The sequence below is a fragment of the Myotis davidii genome, unplaced genomic scaffold (assembly GCF_000327345.1).
Source record: "Myotis davidii unplaced genomic scaffold, ASM32734v1 scaffold723, whole genome shotgun sequence".
NCBI lineage: Eukaryota > Metazoa > Chordata > Mammalia > Chiroptera > Vespertilionidae > Myotis > Myotis davidii.
The window spans coordinates 432,195-456,736 of NW_006294589.1; the positions used below are offsets into that span (position 1 = coordinate 432,195).

At 40.0% G+C, this 24,542-nt stretch overlaps 1 protein-coding gene across 3 annotated transcripts in view; it reads right to left on the minus strand.

Moving 5' to 3' along the window:
* Positions 1 to 24,542, minus strand: part of SLC44A1 (solute carrier family 44 (choline transporter), member 1) — a 110,034-nt gene that overhangs the window by 28,439 nt on the left and 57,053 nt on the right. The window contains exons 11-16 of one of the 3 annotated variants that reach the window (XR_001514744.1): positions 24,388 to 24,471; positions 18,602 to 18,739; positions 15,232 to 15,468; positions 13,521 to 13,601; positions 8,973 to 10,572; positions 8,214 to 8,641 (exon numbers count right to left, since the gene is read on the minus strand). Coding sequence is in view for 2 of the 3 variants with exons in the window: in XM_015567197.1 (XP_015422683.1) it covers positions 8,621 to 8,641; positions 13,521 to 13,601; positions 15,232 to 15,468; positions 18,602 to 18,739; positions 24,388 to 24,471 (561 nt within the window). In the remaining variant the exon portion in view is untranslated. Of the gene's footprint in view, positions 1 to 8,213; positions 8,642 to 8,972; positions 10,573 to 13,520; positions 13,602 to 15,231; positions 15,469 to 18,601; positions 18,740 to 24,387; positions 24,472 to 24,542 lie in introns of those variants that run through there. The other 2 variants (XM_015567197.1, XM_006768730.2) reach the window with 2 other exon arrangements.

Below are 24,542 nucleotides of genomic sequence, written 5' to 3' on the forward strand. Positions count from 1 at the left end.
GTTAGTGCAAAAAAGACAACAGACCTCAGAGGAGCCAAAGAGCCACAACAAAAGAACTGCACCCGCGTCAAAGATTGGCCAATGAGTAGTTACTTGTACTTTTTAAAAATGTTTCATGTATAATGATTTTCTTCCTTCACCAACTTTTTCAATTAACCCATCAACTATCAGTGCCTAAAGAACTGGTTAGGAGAATGTCTATTATATCTTATTGTCATTTTAAAAATGTGTACAGATATTGATTTTACATAAATGAGATCATGCTATAAAACTGCTTTATCCCCTTTTTCTTTGACTATATTGTAGACATTATTCCAAGTCATTACATATTACTTACATCATTTTTAATGCCTCCCAGGCCCTCCTGTTGAAGTTCTACTCAATGCTTCTTTTTACTAGACGTAAAACTATGAACCTTTCTTGAGTTCCCCTTTGCAGGACTGACAGAAAAGTTAGAGGTCAGTCTTACACTCAGCCTAGGGTGTCTTATACAGTTAATCTCCTTTTCTCAATTTTCACTTGCCTTTTTATTTAATTCAATTTTTATTTTTGTGTTAGAATTATTTAATTCTGTGATAAACTGTGAGAATCCTTTCCAGCTGATGGAGAGAGTAGACCAAACACAAGCCCCTAATATCCTGTGTAAGGTTATAGGAGTTTGGCTGAAAGCTCTTTTGTTTTGCCTTGAAGGCAAACCTACTGTCGCCACTCTAGTCTGACATACCTAGCTGGGGAGCTTATGACTGCCTAGAGAGCTTTAAGACTTCTGCTGAAACTGCTGATAAGCCCATGAAATGGTCTAATAGCTGAGCTTTGCGTTTTCTGGAATCCTAAATTTAAGCTACGAGCACCTGCAAGTTATTTTTCTCAGAATTTGGACAGTAAATGCACAGTGTCAAATTAAAGGCACGAAGCATTTTTTACTTACACTGCTACTTGCCATAACAAAAAATAATGTGAAGAGGCATGGTCTTGTAGGTTTGTCCCACAGCAAAGATGATCAAAGATACAAGGCCAAACAGCCTCATAGGATATTGGCTTCTTTCTGAACCTTTCAACACTTGTAAGAGGTTTGAGCTAAAGAGCAATCTGAAGAAGCTCAAATGTCAATCATAATGACATAGACACCTAGAAGTCACAAACAGTATGCTTTGTAAAAGAAATCCTCTAGATTTTTCTTTATTTTCTAAAATTTGAGGTTGAATATAGTTTCCATAGCCAAAAAGACAGAAACAAATTCTGGGTAGCGTCAGATGTGAGGTTTTTCAACAAGCTCTTTCATCGCTAGTTGGTCTGTATAACTAGAAATTGTGCACCTCTGCATCAGAATGAGCCCCCCAAAAGAATGAGCAGCCTGGACTAGTTAATGTTTTTCATGATCTCTAACACTTCTACTTTTGAGGACACCTCACAAATATTCTATAACAACTTCTTTTGGCAAGATAGTATAGATAAACATCCAGGGCTATGATCTGGGTAATATTCATATTTGCTAATAAAAAGCACGCTGGCCCTGGCTGGCTCAACTTGTTGGGCATCTTCCCATGCACCAAAAGGCTGCCGGTTCAATTCCTGGTCAGGACACATGCTCAGGGTTGTGGGCTCGATCCCCAGTAGGGGGCATGTAGGAGGCAGCTGATTGATGTTCTGCTCTCACATGAATGTTTCTCTTTCTCCCTTTCCTTTCCTCTCTCTCTAAAAAGAAAGAAAAATCAATAAACATATTTAAAAAAATAAAAAGAAGCATTCTGTACAAGAAAAACCCCAAATTATAAAACAACTCAGGAGAGGTTTATTGATATTGCCAAAAACCTTCCACTTCATAATACCCCTTCCTTAGTCCCCAATATCACTGAAAATAGATTAAACAAACTTAATTTCCCCCCAATCTTTAATGGGGCACAATTACTGCCTAAATTATGGCCTACCGAAGTTTCACTAATTTAGCACATATCCAAGCTTCAATTTATGTGCAGGCCACTGCACCAGGCAGGAGTGTTTTCCATGGTAAACCTTATCTAACAGGCTTTTCTACTGTGCCTGAAGACTGAATTCAGTTGCAACCTTAGCATTCACACGGTGACTCAGACTCCAGCTAGGAAGTCTGGCCCAGCAGTGAATGAACTTTGTACTTCAGAAATTAGTTTTTAGTACATTTATATTTCATACTTCAAGGACCCTATGGCACACGGAGAGATGCTAGAAAGGAATAGTTGGAAAATTCCAGGGTACCCGTGCAGCCTAGTGACAAAATTTGAAACCAAGATGTTATTCAGGATTACTTTCTACTGAAGAGTAGCAGAACATGCCACCCCCAAAATATGACTGTAGGAGAGTGGGACATGCCACCTCAAAAAATGATTATTTTGAGCTGTAGTCATCTGAAAAACAAGAAATTCAGGGCGAGGTTTTCTCTGAACTCTCTTTATCTGCCTAATGACAGATCCTCCACAAGGAATCCAATAGTCATCAATCCCTTTCTTGGGAGTTTCATCTACCAGGGAAGATTGACTCTTATCACAGGAGAGGAGACTAGAGGTTGAGACCACACCGAGACAAACTTTCTCACAAACCATTAGACCTCCCATCCATTCTTCTAAGGGCCCATTCATCTTTCCTAAAGATCATGTATTCTCCCCTTTCCCTATAAAGATGGTATTTAAACTTGAATTCTAAGCCACCTCCGGGAATTACTCATTTTTCCCTCGGCATCTCCCATGTATACATGATATACATGTTAATAAATTTCTGTGTGTTTTTCTCTCATTAATCTGTCTTCGATTACAGAGGTCTCAGCTAAAAACTCAGAAGGGTAGGCAAAAATTATTTTCCTCCCCTGCACTATTAATCACCACCCTGGGCATGGGAAAGTGTTACAACACAGTAGACAATGACACATTTGTTAGACTAAAATACAGTTTTCATTATAATTCTGGCAACTGAGTCAGTACACAGAGAAAACTTAGCATTAGATCAGCACTTTTTTTTTCTAGTTCATATTTCCGCACAAGAAAAACATTTCCAAGCTCCATTTTATATAGGCTCATTGCCCTCTGAAGCCAGATGGAACTCCATCCAATTCAGAGCTCTTGGAAGTTGATTTTCCAGCAAGATGTGATAACCCCAGAAAGTTAACTGCTCATTGTACATATTTTTAAAGTCCTCTGAGAGCATAAGGCTCTGCCTGTAAAGTCTGCACTGAGTCAGTGATGACAAGTCCCGAATACTAGGGCTACGACCGTGTCTGTGGGGCATGTCAAGCACCTACATGTCAGTTTCCCCACTTGAATACACCGCAATAAGGAAAAACTCTAAATAATGCCAAGGTCACAGATCCTGAACTACAGAGTTCATGGAAGGCTTCACTGTGATCTTTCCGTTCGTAATGGACTAAGACAGGATGTGATACAAAATTCATTTTGACACCATGAAATAGGATGCACATGGGGGTGTGGGGGAGGGGAGACCCAAAAAGGCATCAGACTGAGAAGTATGCAGCACCACAACATACTTCTCATGCTGGATTCACAGCAGTGAGAGATGGAGACACACTGATGTGTGTTTGCTGTTCACATCATCCCATGTGCTGGGCTGGGCCTGACACGGGATGTGAAGGCTGAGAGCCTGAGAGGTCACTATTGCATTGACTGACCGTTAAAGCACGGCTGCCTTATTCTAAACTCCAGGAGCTCGGAGAGGCTGTGCCAGCAAATACTTGAAGTTGGACCTTTGGTCTTCGGAAAATATGCTTTTGTCTTTGGTTGTTTTTCTCGAGCGCCTATCGTTTTGTTAGGTGCCTTCCACACTTTCCATCCCACCTTGTTGCTTATTGGCTACAAAGTTTTTTACTCCTGTAATCAGATCAGCTAACAACCCACTGAACTTACTTCATTGGATGCAGGGCCTACTCAAAGGGCAGTCAGGGGTCAAGTATGTTTTGATAGTATAATTGGAAGTTCTTTTCAAGTATGGAGCTTCCAGTACCCTTTCATAGGAGGGAAGAAATCAGAAAACCTTAACGAAGGCAATAGAGTTGAAGAAAGGTAACTCTCCTCATGTGATGTCTCTGAAAAACCAAAACCAGCAAAAACAAGCAGGACGTTCTGAGCACAGATACTGGGGAAATTGACTTCACAGTCTGTCTCAAAGCTGACCTATGACTGTCTCATTCCTGTGGCAGGTAGAATGGTCTGCAGGACGCTGGCAGTAGCTTCACCCCAGACCTTTTCCCATTTCTTCTTCTTCTATTCAAGGCTTCCTTTTCCTTACATCGAATAGCTCAATACATATTCCTCCAAAAATAACTATCTCAAAAGAATTTCCTAACTGATGGGTGGATCAGATTCATATAAGAAGGTCAGGACCTTGTTTTAAAATCACACACTTCTATGACAAAAGGACATGTCAGATGCAGGTCCTTACACTGCACTTAGGCCCTTTTCCACCCGATGTGGGAATTTCCACGCGTGGTCCCTGCATTTGCTACTGTGGGCAGTTTATCAAAGCTCTTTGGGGGCTGATGAGGGGGTCGGGAGCTGATGCTCTCCTTCATCAGCCAGTTAGTTATGAGGTTTCCTCCGCTTTCTTCAGTTTGAAAATGTAGGTAAGGTTTGATGCCTGACTATAAGTTATGACCCAAATCTTAAAAGAACTTCTAAGTCCTTTAAGGATTTCTGCTAGCTCTTTCAGGGGCCCTGCAGATGCAGCACCCTTTCCTAATAGTGAGGTACAGATGCGAAGAAATCCATGTGTTCCCACAGAAAGAAGAGTGGATGATGGGGGAGGGGAGACAGTCCCACTGGCAGTGGTCCAAGGCTGCTCTAGTCACTGAAAAGTCAAAACAGGGAACACCTCCGTGATTTACGGAGCGAAAGACAACTTCTGAATTTCTACCCCTGGCATCTGCTCCTCCAACTTTCCACTAAAACTCTGTCAACTGCTAGACTACACTGAGTTTGCTCCTGTATCAACTTTAACTGTTCTCAGCCATGCTGACTGGTGTATTTTTACACAGCAATCTACTGATAACAACATGTTGTTTCATATCTGAGCTACAATGAAAAAAAAAACCAAGTGTTTTGGTAGATGGAAACTTACAAGGATTTCCTATTAATTTCTTTTGGATTTCCTTGTCCACTGCAAATAATGTGGCACCTTGCCAAAAACCCACCCTCCCCACCAGACATATACACCCTCACATCTCCAAGGAAAGAAATCTTACTGTCTGGAAGATTCAGTGTTGACCATCATGTTATTCATTCAGTTTCTATTTCCAAAGTTAGTACTAAGTCAAAGACTATAAAAACGATTGCAGATCAGACGTTGGTGGGTGCCATCTTAAAGATATCTTTAGTGGAGGCATAATCATGACCTCATCTCAGAACACATCATCGAACCAACTTTAGAGAAACCTTTGACTTGTGCTCACTAGGCCCCGAGGGGAGGGGAGGGGAGATGGGGCTGGCAGTATGAGGGCCCTGAAATTCTTAGTAGCATTTTAAATGTTCACAGATGGGCTATGTGCATTTGAGAGAGAGAGTCTGTTGCTTTCCTAAGCTTCTTTCTCAAAGGGGCTCATGTCCCCTCAAATGATTAGGAACCTGCCTCTGAGTATCAAATATGAAATTCAGGTTTCAGCATGAAAGTGAAAAATTTCTGAAACATCTGGGAATGACAACATTTTCATGTTCAGCTGGATCTTGACTAGACTATGGGTCACCTGGAAGCTGTACTATTCTGATCTCCCTAGTCTGCAGTGTTTATTTCTCAGGAAATCATTTAAGTTATACAACTAAGAATCAAAACTGAATAAAGTAGCCTCGTATTTGGGTCCCTAACAAGTTCTTATCTTTTCAACACATTTAGTAATGAATTGCTTTATAAAATATCAAAGTTAAATCCTGCCCGTGTAATTTACAAAAGTGATCACTGATCATGCAATATTCAGACAGGAGCATCGTTGGTCTGTTTTTACACATAAAAACCAAGGAGATGAGGAGGAGGAGTACTATAGACTTTAGACAGAGAAGAAACATTTTCCACAGAAGTTCTCAAGTTTAAAAACTTGGCATCCAAATTTTTTATAAGAAAGCTATTTTCAGAGATTTAAATCTTAGATGAAAACTTTCCTCTTAGAGAGTAAGAATTCGGTTCAAATTTACAAAATTCGAATGTGGGAAAGTACGCTTCTTTAAATTTATACGTGTACACAACCTGTTTAGCTCTTTGTTTTGTTTTTATGTCTGTTAGCTTTAGATTTTTTCTCTTGGCACACTCAAGGTCGCTTTTTCAAAATGCGGGCTCTATGCCAATAAACAGAGATGAGCTAATTCCAAAGGCCGCCACCGTATCTGAACAGGGCCTACTTCTCAGAGGGCTGACATGCACCCATAGTGCACAAAGACACACGAATATGCACTTGACGCCAAAGGCATTCTATGCTAGGAATACATAATACACAAATCTCAGCTTTATGCATTTGCTTAGGAACCCGCAATTTTCCAATGTGTATTCACAGACCACATCTTTACCCTAGGCAAGCTGTTATAGTGCACTCCTGTCAGATGGAATATATGAAAAAAATACAGAAATTAACGGTGGCAGGTGCATTGATAAGCCTCTAGACTCAGGATTTCTTTTTTTAAGTTGCAGCACAGAAAGCAGTAGAGAACTCACTGAGAAGTGAAAGCATAAAGATCCTTCTGACGGTAACTTCTCAAAGGCTCTGTTAAGGCCATTGGAAACTCCCAAAATTCAAAGGAGATGGCTACTGACCAAAAATTAAAATAATGCTCAGGTCATCGTAATTGGCAGCTCTGGTACTGGAACTGATCCCAGAATCTACTCCTAGATGGGTGGTGGGTGAGGTGGAGGGGGCATCTGAAATGGGCTTTATTAGTTAGTATGGTGCATGTCGGAAATGGTTGCAGCCTCAGGGGCAGCGATGTGGCCCCACAGGTATGGGGTGCCTGCAGTTCCCTCAGCCGTTTTGAGGAAGGGGATGGGAGAAGCATCATTTTGGTTAAAAGCAACTCAGGACCAGGATAAAGGAAGGGGCATCTCCTTGCTATGCCTGGAACTGCCCTAGGAAGACAAAGGAGCCCTTGGCAGACACCAAGGCCAGTGGAATTGAAAACTGGCAGATGAATGCCCTTCACTGAAAAAAGAAACTATATGAGTATGGGAGCCTCTCTACACAGGAAAAACGTATTTCCAGCATGATTTTCAAACAGACTCAGTGAGTGCCTCCTCCTCAACCATATGGAAAAGGTTTGGGGACCAGCACCCTACTAAGCTACTTAAATTACAGTGACTTAGGACTTAATTATGCTATAGGATGGGATAAGAGCTTTAATCCCGAACATTAAACATTGCATTAAATGGTTTCAAGCAACGACCTGCTTTGATCTCTGCTCATCCATGCAAGGATTATACAATCTCAATGCCCTGCATTCCTAATGTTTACCGAAAGCACTGGTAAGCTTCCCATTGAAGATGGATCCCTTGCACTTATAGAAAAATGTAACCTTCCCCCTTCCATATTACATTACAGCAGAGCTTACTTTTGAGGCTGGAGCCTAGAAACTCCAAATTGTGTACCAGACCCTTAATCATCTGGTGGCAGAAACGATAAAGATGCTTCGGCCAGCAGGATCCTCACTGACAGTTAAGAGGACCTTAAGCGATGAGTCCGGAGAGCAATTGTGAAGATCCACCACAGAAAAAGACAAAAACAAAACAAAAAACCAACACACAACACCGAGTCAAATGGTCTATAAAATGGTTCGGGTAACCCCATTTCACAGGTAATTTTTGTTTTTCATCTATTTTTTCTCACTTGGGCAGAAGATGGAGGCAGTGAGTGGATGGAGCAACAAGGCAGCCAGCCTATAGCTCGCTGAGGGATGACTTGCAATGGATGAAAGAAGCAGCAGGAACACCCAGACATAACCTCAAAACATTTCCTTATTGCTTTTTTTTTTTTTGTAAAAAAAGCCTCTGCGAGGCTTTATAGAATGAATCAAAGAATGAAGCTCTGATGAAAGTGATATTCTACACATCAAATCTCTCTCTGTGTGTGCCAGTGTAGTACATATGCATATCTGCATATATCTGTCCACGGAGCACACAAACTTATTCAGGGGAAACAGCCTGGCAATTAATTTGGTACTCAAACGACATGGTTACACATAGATCATAGTTTCTAAACACAATGTTAGTAAAACAGAATTTATTTGTAAAACAGGACCTGTTATATAAAATGGCACACAATCGAGTTATACAAAAATACAAAATTTCTTTCTGATTACAGTTCTAGTTGCGAGAGAGAATTAGAAAGCATTCCTGGCGGTTTCCAAATAGTTGAGATTGCGAGCATTTGGAACAGGGAGCAGCAAGGGTCCGTGATGTTGGGATGTCCGAGCGAGCAGAACCCAATTTCCAAATTCAAGCCTTCCATCAGGTCACTCTGGAGGGACACCTCCTAAAACAGCTAGCTCCTCGAATGTCTTCTGTTTTGATACCCATCTTCCAGATTTTTGCCAATCATAAATTTAGCTCCCAATGTCCCTTAATGTCCCAAATCTGTGTGGCTATGAAACAGAAGGTATTCTGAATTTTCTTAGATGATTTGCTCTCTCACCTATTTGGATAATTTTTTGTTAGTTACATAATTATATTTATTCCTTTTTGCTGATATAAAATAGTACAATGATACAGTTTGTCAATGTTAGATGTTAACTTCTGGAGAATTATTGTTTAAAATAGCGACTCTCACATGTTGGTTTCCCAGATCTTGCCAAAACATGAGCTCCTAACTGTGTGTTTTCTTTTTTTTAATAAAATTTCTGATTCTTATTGCAAATATTCTGAAAAAATCAGAAATATTACATGAGCTTTGAAAAGAAACCAAGGCATTTTAGCAAGTTTTAGCCTAAAGAATACAGATACTTAAAGAAAAAAATAAAATTTACCTTTTGCAGCAATTTAAAGGTCCAACCCTTTGAAAGGAAGCACATTAGCAAACAGTTGCTTATTAATCCCCACTGACATTAATTGTATGCATTTCCATAATACCGGTCCAATTCACTGTCTAATTCTGGTAGGAGACAATGCTTTCTTTCAAAAGATTCTCCTTCCATGGAATGATAAAATGCTGAGGCTTTTCTTTTTCTGTACAGAGCCTGTATTTAGTGCAATAAGTTTAAAAAATTTGCTCTGAAATATTTACTTTACATTAACAAAAATAGCCTTTTTTAAAAAAATTGTAACAAAAAGGAGTTATCGCATAAACAGATCATGAATCATTCTTAGCAAATTACACTTTTTTTTTCTTAAAGCATTCACCATTACAATAAGCAGAACAATGGAATATTAGCCATTCATATCTGGTAAGCTTCAGGAATAGAAGAATCAAACAAACAAACAAAACCCCATAACCCAGCCCCAAACAAACAAACAAACAAACAAACAAAAACATTCAACACTTGAGGATCAGAACATTAACCAATTCTTCAGTTAAACATTGTAGAATTCTGGATGCTTCATGGATTGCCAAGGAGAGGAGCACCCTCCATTCCATTTTCCAAGTTTATAGCATTTGTATAAAATGCCTATTTAGCCCTAAACCACTGGAATGGCCAATGCTTTGTGTTCAGTGTTTCTCTCCCTTCATTATCCCTCCCAGCATTACTTAATCTACAAATCACTACACAGAAATTTGGAGGCTACATAAACTCACTGGGTGCTCCAGCTTCCTCTCAAATCAGGCACAAAATGTGTGAAAGATGCTATTAAAGTAAAAAAAAAAGAAAGACAAATCATAAGAAAAAATTTGCATAAGAAAGATCATCTGTCTTCTTTTTTACCTACTCTCCTTTAGAAGCATTAGGGTAAACTACAAATACCTGAGGAGTTGGTTACTTTTTAATGTTGGCTGACAAATGCACGAGCGATTATGAAACTTCCCACAGTGGGTCCTCTTGTGTGTTTCTCAAAGTAAAATGACATGGCTTTTTTTGATTGGGGAAAACTGGAGTAATTCCTTATTTCTCTGAAAGCATACACCTAGTCTGGTCCCACTAGGATTTATTCATCAGGAAAATAAGATCTTGATTTTATGCATGTGTCAGGGAAATCACCCCTGAATAAACTTTAGACAGAGAATTCGGTACAATAATTTTACCTAATTGAAATAACTAAAGTTAAAATCTCCTCTAAGTTATCAAAAATGTGAATCAGATATGAATCTTAACATTTCCATTAAGACAATTACAATTGAAAACATTAAATGACGGCAGTTGCCTTGTAAAAGCCACCCGTATGAAAGGAGTACATGTTTGACAAAAATAAGCATAAAAAAGGTATTAAATCCCTGTTCCTTTTCTCTGATTTTGGCTGATTATGTGTGTGTGTGTATACATATACATATACTTACACACATACATATACATATATACACACACACACGCACACCCACACACACACACACACAGTTATGTGTATATATTGGTTTGGAATGTCAATGGGTTCCGTAACGGTCGGCTAGGTTCAAGCGGAACTTGCTCCCGAGGCCTAGAAAACAAAGTCACACAGAGTATCATCTTAGACAATTACCGTTAGAAGGAGATCATGAACGATGTTACAAATGCATAGATGGTCACAAACAGCAACAAAGCAAAAGGAGCTGAGAAGCCTTCTCCCCTGAGCCTATATTCCAGGGGCTGTGATGCGATTGCATACTGGAAACCACACTGCTGTTCTGGAGCCTCTCCGAGCTCTGCAGCCTCTCTGGCCTACACTGCTAGAGCGCCAGGGTTTTCTCTCTCTCTTTCCTCTGTAGATGCTTTCCTGCAGATGACCAGATGTCTCTTGCTTAAACCTCTATATCACATTTGGTAAATTTTCCTAAAATCATTTTCAAAGATTTAGAGAGAGGCCTCACAAACCTTCCAAGTTTTCTTCACTAGCAGGATCTCTCTCTTTCAAAAAAAAAAATGTCCAAGAGGAAAACTGGGAGTACTTATATATCCAGTTTAATGAGCCCTCTGTCAAAAGGAAAATTTTAAACTTCATTTTTTCCTAACATTATTTTATAGGCTAAAAATAAATCCTAAATTAAAATATCCCATAAGGAGGGAGGTAGACAGTGAACTCAAACAGTAGCGTTTCTACAAATATGACGAACTAGGTATGCCAGCATTCAAGAACTCTCATCTAAGGGAATAACCAATACAAAGAAGTATACTCAATTCTACCAGTCCTCAAACTTCAGGGGGGAATTTCTCAACTAGTTCTTTAGGGACACATACAAGATGGTGGTGGTAGTAGGGGGTCCACTCTTACCATGCAAACTGTGGAAAAGAGATAAGAATGAGAGGTACTGATGGGTTTAAAGACTTTAACGACCCTGTGAGCACCATCTCACACTTCTCTCCTGAGGAGTTTTTTTTGCCACTTAAACCATCATTCTTAGGGACCAAATACTATAATGTTCAAAGCACCAGAAGAACAATGCACATAAAAGATGTATTTGGGGACTTGCCATTAATTGCAAGCAATGAACTGAGGAACAACAACAAAATAAAAGCAAAACGTGAATGAAGATTTGAATGCATTTTGAGTTAAGTGTCATTAATTTAAAACTGAAAGCAATTATAGGGGGAAAACATTTCTCAATTTTTGGCTTCTGGTAGAAGGCCACATAACCTAGTATTATTAATTATGAATAAGGGGTTTAGGTAAACTTGCATTCTGGTCTACCACAATCCTTCTATCTTTCCCTCAAGAATACGGAACTACATGCCAATCAATTACATGGTCAATCTAGCTAGTCCCAAACCTCCAAATATTTCTCCCTTTCTTTAAATGCTTATCACTGCACAATAATTGAATGGAAACTTCAACCACTGGGAAGACAGAATGGGGGGGGGTGGTTTACATTTTAAGATTTTCTACACCTTTTTTAAGTCTTAGGCTTGGAACCTTATTTCCTGAGTAATTAGGACAGCCAAGCAGTGGTAAGAAAGAAGTCTTCCTCACTTTTCCATGCCACCATAGGGCTGGCACAATCTTCACTGCGCTCCCCCTAGGCCTGCGTGAAGTCAGAGGGGCACAGGGAGAAGGGCTAGGGAGGCAAGGCACCTGACTGGCGGGATTGCTGGTTGGCGTCTCTTGCCAACTCAATCCAGTTCCGGCTAATGCACACTTTAAAGTAAGAGCTATATAACCACTGGCTACATCCTTTTACTTATGATCAGAGTGATCTGTGCCTTGGGAGTCTAAACATTGAAATTTTGCTTCATAACCATCAAAGCTATTAAGAACATATCAAAATAGGTACTGGAAGGGGTTCAGAGAAAAGCATTTATATGTAAATATTCTGCTGAGACTTTTATTTAGATTGAATATGTGATTATTTTCCATATATACATATATATACATATAGATACATATATATATAGCTTCCTCCACTCCCCTTAAATGAACCCACTTCCTTTACTCTTAGATATTTAAATGGGCTTGTTTTATATCACATAGTTCTTACATTGGAAAACTATGAATCAATTCATTTATTAAAGTATAAAGAAGAAAAGAGAGACTTTACCTCACATTTTTGGATACTATATGCAATTAGAAGGCAGATTATTTAAAATTAATTAAGGCAATTATATAATATTTGAAATAAACATGCTATTTAAGAACTACACATTTGTAAAATATGTAGCAATTAGACCAATATATGCTAGAGACATCTGTTGTTATGCAGCAGTGAGAACATCTATCAGCTTAGGAGTCTACTTACAATGATTAACTTTAAAGTACTTTTCCCCACTCCCCCCGAAATGATAGTAGAATGTCTGTATCACTGACCAGAGAGGTAACTTATCCTTCCCACAATTGAGCTGAGGTTTGGAGAAGACCAGGTTGTCTTACTGAGTGGAAAATGCGGTTGTTGATGAAAAGAGACTTGTTTGCTACTTAAAAATAACTTTAGAAATAAGGAAAGTACAATCCAGGCAACAGAAGAAAAAGTCAGCCAAGGGGAAAAGACAGAAACCAATATTAAAAAATGGGGGAGTATGGATTTTAGCAAGTTGAAAGGAACTGCTCTTATCACCTTCCAAAATGACAGAACTCAAGCCGTCAGTGTGAGTGCACAACCAAATGTTCAGTCCAATGAAAACTAACCACTGACAGTTACAAAGGAAATAAAAAAAAACACACACCAGAAACAGCAATTTCACCTTAGAGACAAAACTATGCTCTACCCTGCCACGACCACTCTTCATTGTGACAATGCCGTGTTCCTTTCAGCTTACTTTTACAGAAGGCAGTCTCAGGCGTGACAAGAATTCTGCCATCCAAGTGATGGGCAGACACACAAACAGAAAGAGCAGCATGTCCTGTGTGATACAGACAGCAAACGCTTCTCCCGAGGAGGCGCAGTCGGTGAAGACAGAGAGAGAGAGGAAGTGAAAGTGAAACTCGGGGAGGGCGGCCACCTCCTCATCTCCACCTACCATCGGTTTCAGCTCTCTGGCATCAGCAGCGCCTCCCTTCCCAGCTTCCTTCATTGCTTTCCTACTGTTTTCCACAAACTCCTGCAAAATAGGGACCAAATGGCAAAATTCTTAGGTCCTTTCACATTCTAAAGAACATTTACATTTTTGACTCAATACTGGTCAATGGAGGCCCTAAAACCATAGCCATCAATAATAGCAGCAGACATCAGAGCTGCAGTCTTTTTTTGCTCTGCATTAATCAGTGGCTGAAAAACAAAAATAAACATTTCTCCTAAATGCTATAATCACAAAAGAGATGCAATTATCATGGGCCAAATTCCACTTTGAAAATGTCCAAAATTTAGTTGATGATGTGCTTGGTAAAAGAGATAATCAGTACCAAATAGGTCAGTTAACTCATTGGATAATTTTGCAATTAAAAAAAAAATCTAGTGCCGAAACCGGTTTGGCTCAGTGGATAGAGTGTCGGCCTGCGGACTGAAAGGTCCCGGGTTCGATTCCGGTCAGGGGCATGTACCTGGGTTGTGGGCACATCCCCAGTGGGGAGTGTGCAGGAGGCGGCTGATCGATGTTTCTCTCTCATCGATGTTTCTAACTCTCTATCTCTCTCCCTTCCTCTCTGTAAAAAATCAATAAAAATATATTTTAAAAAATCTAGTTTATTTATTAACACATTTATTTTAAATAAATAGATTTAAGTCCATTCTCCTGGAAGATGGCTTTTATTTTCAATACCTAACATTGACATAGTTTTCAATATTATCCACTCTTAAGACAGGAATATTTCACAGCTTAATAGCGAGGTGGTATTATTAAAAAACATCTTTAAGTCCTGGCCAGATGGCTCAGTTGGTTGGGTGTTGTCCCATACACCAAAAGGGTTGCGGGTTTGATTCCCGGTCACGGCACATTCCTAGGATGTGGGTTCGATCCCAGTTGGGGTTATGGGGGGGGGGGGGGGTCAACCAATTGATGTTTCTCTCTCACTTTTCCTCTCTCTAAACATCAATAAATATATTCTCAGGTAAATGAAAAAAGAAAAAGCACCTTTAATTTTGTAGTATCTAGTATTTAAACCATTTAACATAATTTCTAAATTTAAAAAAAGGTTTCATTGAGGTTCTAATATAGGGAAGCTGCAGAGGCAACATAACTATAAAGAATCTAAATGTACCTGTGTAAAGGTTCGGATCCTGAATAATATAAAACAAGACAATCTACCAGTCATGGGTCTATTCATCTATATTCATTACAAAATGCCTTTCATTTGGCCTGGCATACTTAGGATAACGAGTTTTAATGGAGTAGACAGCAATCATACTTGGAAAAGTGGTAGATAGAGAAATACAGGGAGTTACTAACTACAACCTGGGAACTAAGACTTTTTGTCTTTGAGCCCCACCCCACAGGAAAGTGCACTTAGAACATGGTCCAATGTTTTAATTCTAATTCAAGGGCTAAAAGTCAGGTTTAAAAGTCAATTCAAATCTGTCTAACTGCAGAGAGCGGGGCAGCAGAATGGAATAGTGCGGACTCAGGCCCATTAATGGGTACTGCTCTAGCTAAGTGGATCTTAAATGGTCTCATCCACGCCAAGGGGGCCTTCTTCCCTGGCTCCCCCAAGACCAACCGCAGGCACCAGTGTTACAGGTGTAATTTTATTAGTCTTGTCATCCCTAAAGCAGTAGAGGCCATTGGAAGTACTTACCATCAGTACTTTATCCATATAGAATTCTCTGCCAGGGCTCCCATCATTGTATTTTGTATCAATGGCAAAACACAAGAATAACACATCCACTACCATTTCATAAATGGACAGGAAGCAATGAGCGACTAGGAAAGCAAAGAGGCAGACGATGATCAGAGGCAGCACCCAGACTGTGTAATCTTGCTGGTAGTTGAGCAGCATAATCCCAGCCAAGCCCGTGCTGCAGACTATCAGCACCTGAGGCAGAGAGAACAAAGACCATATGTAATACCCTGAGGTAGAAACCGCTATTTCGTCATCGTTGGCAGATGTAAAATTCTCTTTACTACTTATATGTGATGGTCACATGAGTCCTTTCCATCTGAAATTAGAAAGTATAACCCCTATGTACCATATACACACAGAGGTATACATGTATATAATATAATATAAATTTAACGAACCATCCTTGTTGACATTAAAAATAATCAAGTTTTCCAAATGTTATGCTTGTTTTCTAAAGCTTCCCTTATTTGGCACCTGTGGCAATTCTTAAGATAAATGTATGCCTTTTTTAGGGGGAAAAATTATGCACATTCTTAGCACTCAGAAGAAGAAAATTACCGACATTTCACGGTATTGCTACAGATTTTTTTCTAAGCATTTTTACATTTATGAAATAGTATTGTATAAACAAATCATTAAAAGCTCTTCCTTAATATTTATAGTAGCATTATGAATATTCATAAATACTTATTCAGCTACATAATTTCATTTTATGGGTTATTTAAAATTTATTTAACAACAAAAAAATAACATTTATTTAACCATTCTCCTACAGTTGGTCATGTATATTGTTGGCAGATATAAATAATGCTGCAACAAACATCACTAAGAGCCTTTTCATTATTTCATATTTTATTTCAAATAGAATATGGGGCAAATTTAATATTTGCCATGAAGTTTATCTTTCAATTATCTGTGAGAAAAAGGGTTGCTAAAAACATCCATGAGAATAAAGGAAATAACCAATTTGATTCTTGTCAAGAACCACCTACTCTGATGCCTCATTACCTCATACTCAACACTTTACATTTTTTATGAATGGTTTATGGAAAACATTATCATCTCATTTTATAGACTAAGAAACATGCTGGCCAACCCACCGAAGGTCAGCAGATACCACTCCAATAATGGTCTTATGATGCCAACTTCAGGGCTCTTTCCAGGTAACTGAAAATGCGTGGTACTGATACAAAGCAGGAATAGGTTATTTTCAATCTCACACACATGCTTGCCCTTTACTGGCCTGGCATTAAGCCTTAACAAAGGAAGAATCCTCCAGAACTACCATGGCCTTCCCTTGTCCAGTGCTGAGGACAGTCAGGCTGAGAATTCCTCTTTCATCTCTTCTTTACTATTTATCAACAACAAAGCATCTTTCATTCACCACGAACTTAACCAGGAGTTATAATGCATTGGATAACATACTGGTTAAGCTGTAAAGAGATCCTTCTATCAGATGACTTTAGGGAGCAAATCTGGGTCTGTCCAAGATTTGGGAAACAACTCCCAACACACACACACACACACACACACACTCCATTTTTGTGGCCAACTCTTATGACTCTTCTCTGTAACTTTTCTGAGGTGATTTCCACAGAGAGCTAATCACATTCACTTTCCACTCTTTTGGTTTCAATTTTAGAATGAGTTCTTTCTTATACTCTTATTCAAACTTTTTATGTCCACCCTATAGAAAGACTGAGATTCTTTGTGGTCTCATTATGCCACTAAAAGGTAAACCACATTCGCACTGTTAAGTTAGTTATAGGTAGAAGATGGGGCTCAGACAAACTTAGATGTTGAGAGAAAAAGCTGTTGAGGTGGAAGGTGGATATTGTCATGAGAGAAAAACCTTCGAGAATTATTAATATTTAGGCAAAGAAGTCAAAGGATGTACTAATTATTCCCAAATATAATGGAAGGGTGTCACGCATTTATTCAAGTAGAGAACACAGGGGTTTCCAACTATTAGAGGCAACTAGAAATCACTTGTAGAGTTGATACATCCCCAAGTCTGATAGGTTGGATCTAAGTGCAGCAAAATGCTTTTTAAAAGTGCCCCATATCCTGGCCAGGTGGCTCAGTGCTGGGGTCCAACCCCAGCGGGTCCAGGGGTCCCCAAAGGTGTGGACGGAGTCGGCGAAGAAGGAATGACATGTAGACAGCGTTCAGTTGATCAGCAGCCTTGCCAGGATCTCCAGCCAAGTTCTGGCCTGGATCTCTAGCGAAGTTCTGGGGTCCAGCCCCAGCAGGTCCAGGGGTCCCCAAAGGTGTGGACGGAGTCAGCGAAGAAGGAATGACACGGAGACAGTGTTCAGTTGATCAGCAGCCTTGCCAGGATCTCTAGCCACAATCTCCAGCCAAGTTCTGTGTCCATGTTCTCTTGCTAGGTTCTCCAGCCACGTTCTCCAGCCAGGTTCTGTAGCCATGTTCTCTCGCTAGGTTCTCCAGCCAGGTTCGGTTTAGGTTCTCCAGCCAGGTTCGGTTGCTAGGTTCTGTAGCCGGGTTCTTCAGCCAGGTTCTGTCTAGGTTCTCCAACCAAGTTCTGTAGCCAGGTTCTGTCCAGGATCTTTTGCCATGTTCTCTCCAGCGAAGTTCTTCTGTCTCTTCTTCAAGAGAATCACCTGGGACTGCTAGTTGTATTTGTCATGTATTTATAGTTTCTTTTATACTTTCCTGTTTAATGTGTATATTAGCAAAGGCTAGACATATAACTATTTTAAAGGGGTTTACATATGGTATAGTAATGATGACAGCTAACATTTATTGAGAACTTATATGTCAAGCAATGTCTTAGGTACTAACCAATTTAATCCTCACAACCCTAAGGTTTTGGCTTTATTATTATTATTATCCCAAATTTATAAATGAGCAAACTGAGGCACAGAGTGGTTATGTACCACCAGTACTACAGCTAGTAAGTAAAAGAGGCAGAATTTAAATCCAGGCAGTCAAGCTCCAGACGCAGTACCCCGAACGACTACACAGACTGTTACTTAATACTTCAAAACATTTAAGCAAAAACATAGACAAGTTACATTTAACCACCCCGGGCCTCAGTTTCCCCACCTATAAAATGATAATCCCAATGGATCTTCCTTTACAAATCTGTTGTGAGGATTAAATGAGCACAATACATATACAAAGTACTTAGAAAGGTGCCTAGCACATATTAAGGAGTTTGTATGTGCTTGCTATACTACTATATTAAGTTACTTTTAATTTTCTTTTGGTGGGCAGATGTTTTTTGAAATTAGAGCAAATATATATACATATTTATATGCAAAAATTTAATGTACATCTCCAGTAATATGCTTGCTCTTACCTTGCCGAGGAATAACATGAAATCCCCCACTGTGTTGATGGCAGCCACTCGCAAAGCATTCTCCACGAGGATGACAAAGGCGTCCTTCGCAGAGGTGCAGAAGTTGGTGCTGTTGATAGCTGTGGCTGTGTATGCATTCTGGGCAGAAGCAAAAACAATATTCTCATCAATAAATATAATCCTACTTTGTTAAGATATAATTAAACATAGCTTGTAACAATATTTCACTATTAAACCCATGGCTCTGGTGAGGTATAAGAGTAAGATTCTGAAGCACAAGAAAATATGAGATATTAAAAAAAAAGCCTGATATGGTAAAAAGAACTTTTCAGTAGATTTAGTTTGGGTCCTTTAAAAACACTGAAATTTATGAAAACACAGACTACCTTTCCCATGTCCATAAACTTCTCCCTTGTCTGAGTAAATCAAACAGAATTTAACCTTGCCGAGATGTCTCAGGTCTGTCACTGTGAATACCCATGATGCATTAGTACCATTTCAGTGATGCTTTGGAAGCTACACAAATTGTAAAGGCTTCAGATTGTGGTGCTCTCTAACCTGGAACGCCTACCACCTCCTCCTTGGTGCTTCCTCCTCTGCTGTCACTTCTCACAGCTCTTATAGCGATCGCTGTTTGCTGCCCACTATTCTATACCCCTCCAATCTGGGAGCGGGGCCTGCTCTCTCATTTGAGTAAACAGCTCTTCCCCACTGTCTTAGCATCTGAGTGGAGCTGACACCACCTTCAGCAGTGGCGATGGGCAAGGATGGGTTCAGAAACTGGCATATAAACGAACCAGGGCCCCTGGAAGTAAATGACATCCCCTGGGGCTTCTGGGAGAAAGAAGTTTCCTTCTTCATCCACAGGTGATCCCTACAGAGCAGCTCTCTCTCTTTTCCTGGATGAGGAGCTCCGAGGGTACGAATTGCCATGGATGTTTTGCCAACATAATGGGAAGAGCCTAGAGCTGCTGGAGGTCACAGTGTGAAACTGAGGGTGAGGCGAACACCACGGAAGTCAGAGCAGAGGGAAATCAGGTCCCTGCACTTGGTGACAATATTTGACATCATTAGGAACTAGCCAGATTTCTGGGCTTTTCATGAAGTTGCGGAAGCTCATACATTGTTAAGAATCTCTACCCTCTCCTGCCACTCCCTCCCCCTTTCTCACTCTCTCTCTCTTTTTTAGGTCAGACTGAGCTGGCTTTCTGGCCCTTGTAGCACTGAGTCCCAGATGACATAGTTTTATTCAATTATACCTGCATCTGCTGCCCCGTGTCCTCTTTGACCCACTAGTCACGGACTGATTGCCTCCCTTCTTTTTTACATTTTAGAAGAGCATTGACATTTTCTGGAAATGTGAATAAGTACTAGAACATCAAATATGTCTGAGCCTTAGGAAAGTATATGAATTTTGTGACGAAAATGTTTGGTCCTGAGGAATTGTTGGTTTAGTGCCAACTCAAGAAATCACTGGTGGGTCCCAAATGTTCAAGTGGCTGGGAGACGGCAGGAAGGGCTGACTACACCAAGCACGCCCAACTTGTGGCCCGTGGGCCGCATGCCTCGTTTACTTGGCCCGTGTTAGCCTGTGAATGTGACATGCTTGCTCTACACTGTGCTGTCTATCAAGGTTCAACACTGAGCACTGAATGCCTGTTAGTGAGTAGGAACCTGGTATGGAGGTGAGGTTTGACTCATCAAAAATTTAATTTGCCATTATATGATTAGATTCACTGATTAAAAATGCAGAGCAGTTGAGGGCCAAGGAAAGAGTACTGGACAGCGTAGAGGCTACTTAACGTTCAGATACTTTTTTCAGAAATGGAGCAATAGGAAATTACCATGCTTTTTTGAGAAACACAGTATGATTTTAACTTATGAAATTCCACCACACAGATTGGGGTAATTTCTTCTCAGAATATATGACCATATTACGTTCGCAGGTCTTTTTGTCTCAAAAGCTAATATATACGGTATGTTAAAGAAATCATTGTTTAGTTTTTCTCAGCATTCATTTGCTGCTTACTCTCTTCTATTGTTATCTCACTGTTTTTCTTATCCGTGAAGAGATAGCAGGCACCAAAGAGTTAATTACCTAACTGCAGTGGCCCACATTTCTTCATTTTTACAAAGCTCCTTTTGAAACATTCTATCAAATGCCTCCATGACATCAAAATAACCATACGTTTGATCTTGTGCAATAGTAACTTTGCTGAAAAACCATGGAGAACTGCCTTCGTCTGAACAATTCTCAAAAAAGCCAAACTAGCTCTCAGTTCTCACCAGTTCCCTATGTCCTCACTAAAAAGCACACCCACATAGCAATTTATTCTAAAGCAGGGGTCCTCTAATGACTGCGTGTGGGCCAAATCTTGCCTGCTGCCTACTTTATAAATAACGTTTTATTGAAACATAGCCATGCTCATTTTTTTTCCTCTTTATTATGGCTGTTTTCATGCCACAATGGCAGAACTGAGCAACTGTGAGAGACTACATGGTCCACGACGCCAAAAATATTTACTCCAAGAGACCAACAAACCAGTTTTAGTCGTCCCTCGATATCTGCAGGGGTTCTGGTTCCAGGATAGCCAATGACACCAAATTCCGACCAGGCTCAAGTCCCTTAGTATTTGCATATAGCCTATGCACACATCCTCCTATATACTTTAAATCATCTCTAGATTACTTATAATACCTAATACAATGTAAGTGCTATGTAAAGAGCTATTTTACTGTATTGATTAGGAAATAGTGACAAGAAAAAAAAAAGTCTGTACATGTTCAGTACAGATGCAGCCACCACAGGACTAACCACATAGTACAGGTCAGGTCAGCAACACCATAACACCCTCCCACCCCCCCCTCCCAAGGTTTTCCATCCATGCCTGGTTAAATATGCAGGTGTGAAACCTGTGGATATGGAACACACAGATATGCGAGGTCAACTGTATTTAATAGTTTTTCAGAGGAAAATCCCCTAGATCACATTAAATATATAGATTATGAGATGCTTCCTGAAGTATAAAAAGCATTATAATGTCTAGAATCAAGGTCACAGAACAATCCATTTAAATTCACTACTTACTGTCTTAAATCCCACCCCCTCAAGGAAAGACAACTCTCTTAATTATGCGGTTCTCCCTGCTGCGGTTGGAGCACGACTTTCCTTGAAAGGAGACAGAAGCAAGAGAGGAGCCACCACCTGCAGAATCTCTCCTGTCATCACCAGACCAGCTGCCTCCAGGAGCAGGCCCAACACCTCCAACGTAAACTATAAAAGCTTTCCCGTTGCCCTCCTTGGTGTTCAGGAGCGTCAGTTTACTTGAGAACTTTTATTATTTCGCCTCTGCTGCTTCTTTCTTCTCTCCTGACGCTGCCCCACCCATCCCATCTACTTTTATTTAGAGCAGAAGCCCTTCTATTTGTAGACGTGGAAGGAGGCAGCGATTTCATTTCTTTACTTCTCAACTCCAGGGTTGGATGGGCTCATAGACAATTCCTGGCAATATTCCTATAGATCTGTGCCTGCAACCTGAGGGGATATTTTATGAGCTTCCTCCCACTGCCAAGGCAGTTAGATGAGCTGCATGTGATCCACACAAGTCAAGATGATCTCTTCAGAAAGAAAAATGTGCTACTGACCACAGCAGGTCAGTAACACTTCTCTCTGCTTCTGCACCTTCTAGTCTAAAAGGAGTCGTGCAAAGGCTCTCAAGAAACCCAGAGTCCTTTGCAACTTCCCCTCCTGATCTGGGCTATACCGCACAGAAGGGCATCACTGAATAACATTTCTCTCCTGCCCAACCTCTGCTCAGGCAGGACAGAGGCCTCAAATTCATTAACTCCCAGTGCAAGGTAAAAGCTGATCACCCTCCAGGGATCTTTCTACAAGGATGCCTATTAGCCCACGTGGTCACTGGTAGCATTCCTGTGTGACAGGATACAGTGGAAGTAGTGACCATGTGGAAGGAATATGTTAGGACAGAGGTCACCATGCAGGTAACTCAGACCTGTGTGGCCATCTGTCCCAGAGCACAGCTTCCACAGTCTCACACCTTCTTTCTTTTCTTCACTTAATTATCTAGAAACTCTCTTAAAGTTTAAAATCTTACATAATAACACGTGATAAGGGCAGGCTAGTCGGCAATGGTAGGAAAAGATAAACAGGATGTGTGCACCTCTATGTGTGGATCATTATAAATGAAATAAGGGAAAAGGCCATTAAAATGATCCCTTTCTTATTTAGAGTGAGGGATGAAAGGGGCACAAAGTCAAACTTAAACCATAGATTTCATTCAGTTGGGTTGTAAGTTTTTAGACTTTTTAGGGGTCACCAGAATTAAGCTGATGTTGCAAGTATTACTTAAAATAGATTGGCTTTAAAACCACTTGTCTTAGCTTACAGCATGATACATAAAAATGTGAGATGTTTACTTATTCTCTATAATAAACTATAATTTAGTGTTCTTTATATTGCACAAAACGTGTATATATTTATACAAGAGGCAGTGTAATATTAAGGGAAGAGCTGAGTGAACTTAGATTTGAAAACTTCCTCCACCTCTAGCTTATGTGATTATTTGTCATGAGATGCCCAGTCTCAATTTTGTCATCTGAAAAACAGGGGAAAGGAGCCTTCCTTACGGAGTTGTGGAAAGTGATAATATACATAAAGTGCTTAGTATGGTATCAGCTAGTGGTGCTCAAAAATGTTCTCAACTTCCACTCATACCATATCGAGAACAGCTTTATCATCTGAAGAGCTTATGAGCCAGAGAGCAGACGCTCTCCAGTGTGAAATGTACTACCTTCAAACGGTGCCAGATAAACCAAGGCCTGAGTAATCCAATGCCTAAGAGAAACAGATCCTGGGTGTAACAATCTCTCTACCTAAAGTGAATCCTACCTGTCAGGTTAGATGTATAATCACCTTCATGTCCCACTAAGATAAGCACCAACAAAAACAAAGAGTGGCTGGCTCACAGTTCACTGTTTATTTGTAAAACTCACACCTCTGCTGCAAATACTAAATGGGTCATTTAAAATACGTAAAGCTCTTTTTTGAAGCCAACTGTATTTCCCCTGCGGTGTGGCAGTGGAGCATGGATTAGGGATTAGGAATCTCCTATTGTGCTGCAAAATGACTCCGGCCTACTCTCCCTCCATATCAACACTCTTCTTTACTATTATCCCCTAAATTCTTTAAAGCAGAGGCAACAAACTGGTGGCCCATGGACAACTGACATTGTGTGTCCTAAAGACCTATTTGCTCTGGCCCACTCAGAGTTCTGTTTTTTTAAAGAATTAAAGAACCATGGCTAGAGTAGACAAATTCTTAGGGAAAGTCAAAGATAAAAAGATGCATAAGAAATAAATGTCTTTCCCAAGATAGGAATCCTAATATTTTATCCATGTATCACAATTAATAATGAGCCTTGGTAAGTGCGTTTGCTACTTTTAAAAATAAGAATATGGCCCTAACCAGTTTGGCTCAGTGGATAGAGCGTCGGCCTGCGTACTGAAAGGTCCCAGGTTCGATTCTGGTCAAGGGCATGTACCTTGGTTGCAGGCACATCCTCTCTGTAAAAAATCAATAAAATATATTTAAAAAATAAATAAAAATAAGAATATGATTGAAATAGAGATACTTGATCAAGGCACAATTTACAACACCATGAGAAAACCAACACCTTTCAAGTAAGCTCGATCCTTTTATCTTGGAAGAAGGAAAGACAAACCTATCTTTGAAAGCGAATCTTAGAATTATTTTTAAAACATTTTACCTGATTTAAATAATTGAGGCACTTTTCAAGACACCAAAGGCAACAAATGCAAGATTTCAACATACATCGAGCACAGGCATTTTCCTGGAAAGGAGGAAAAGTTGAAATAATTGTTGAAAAGTTAAAGAATTACACCATCATCAAGAATACTCCAA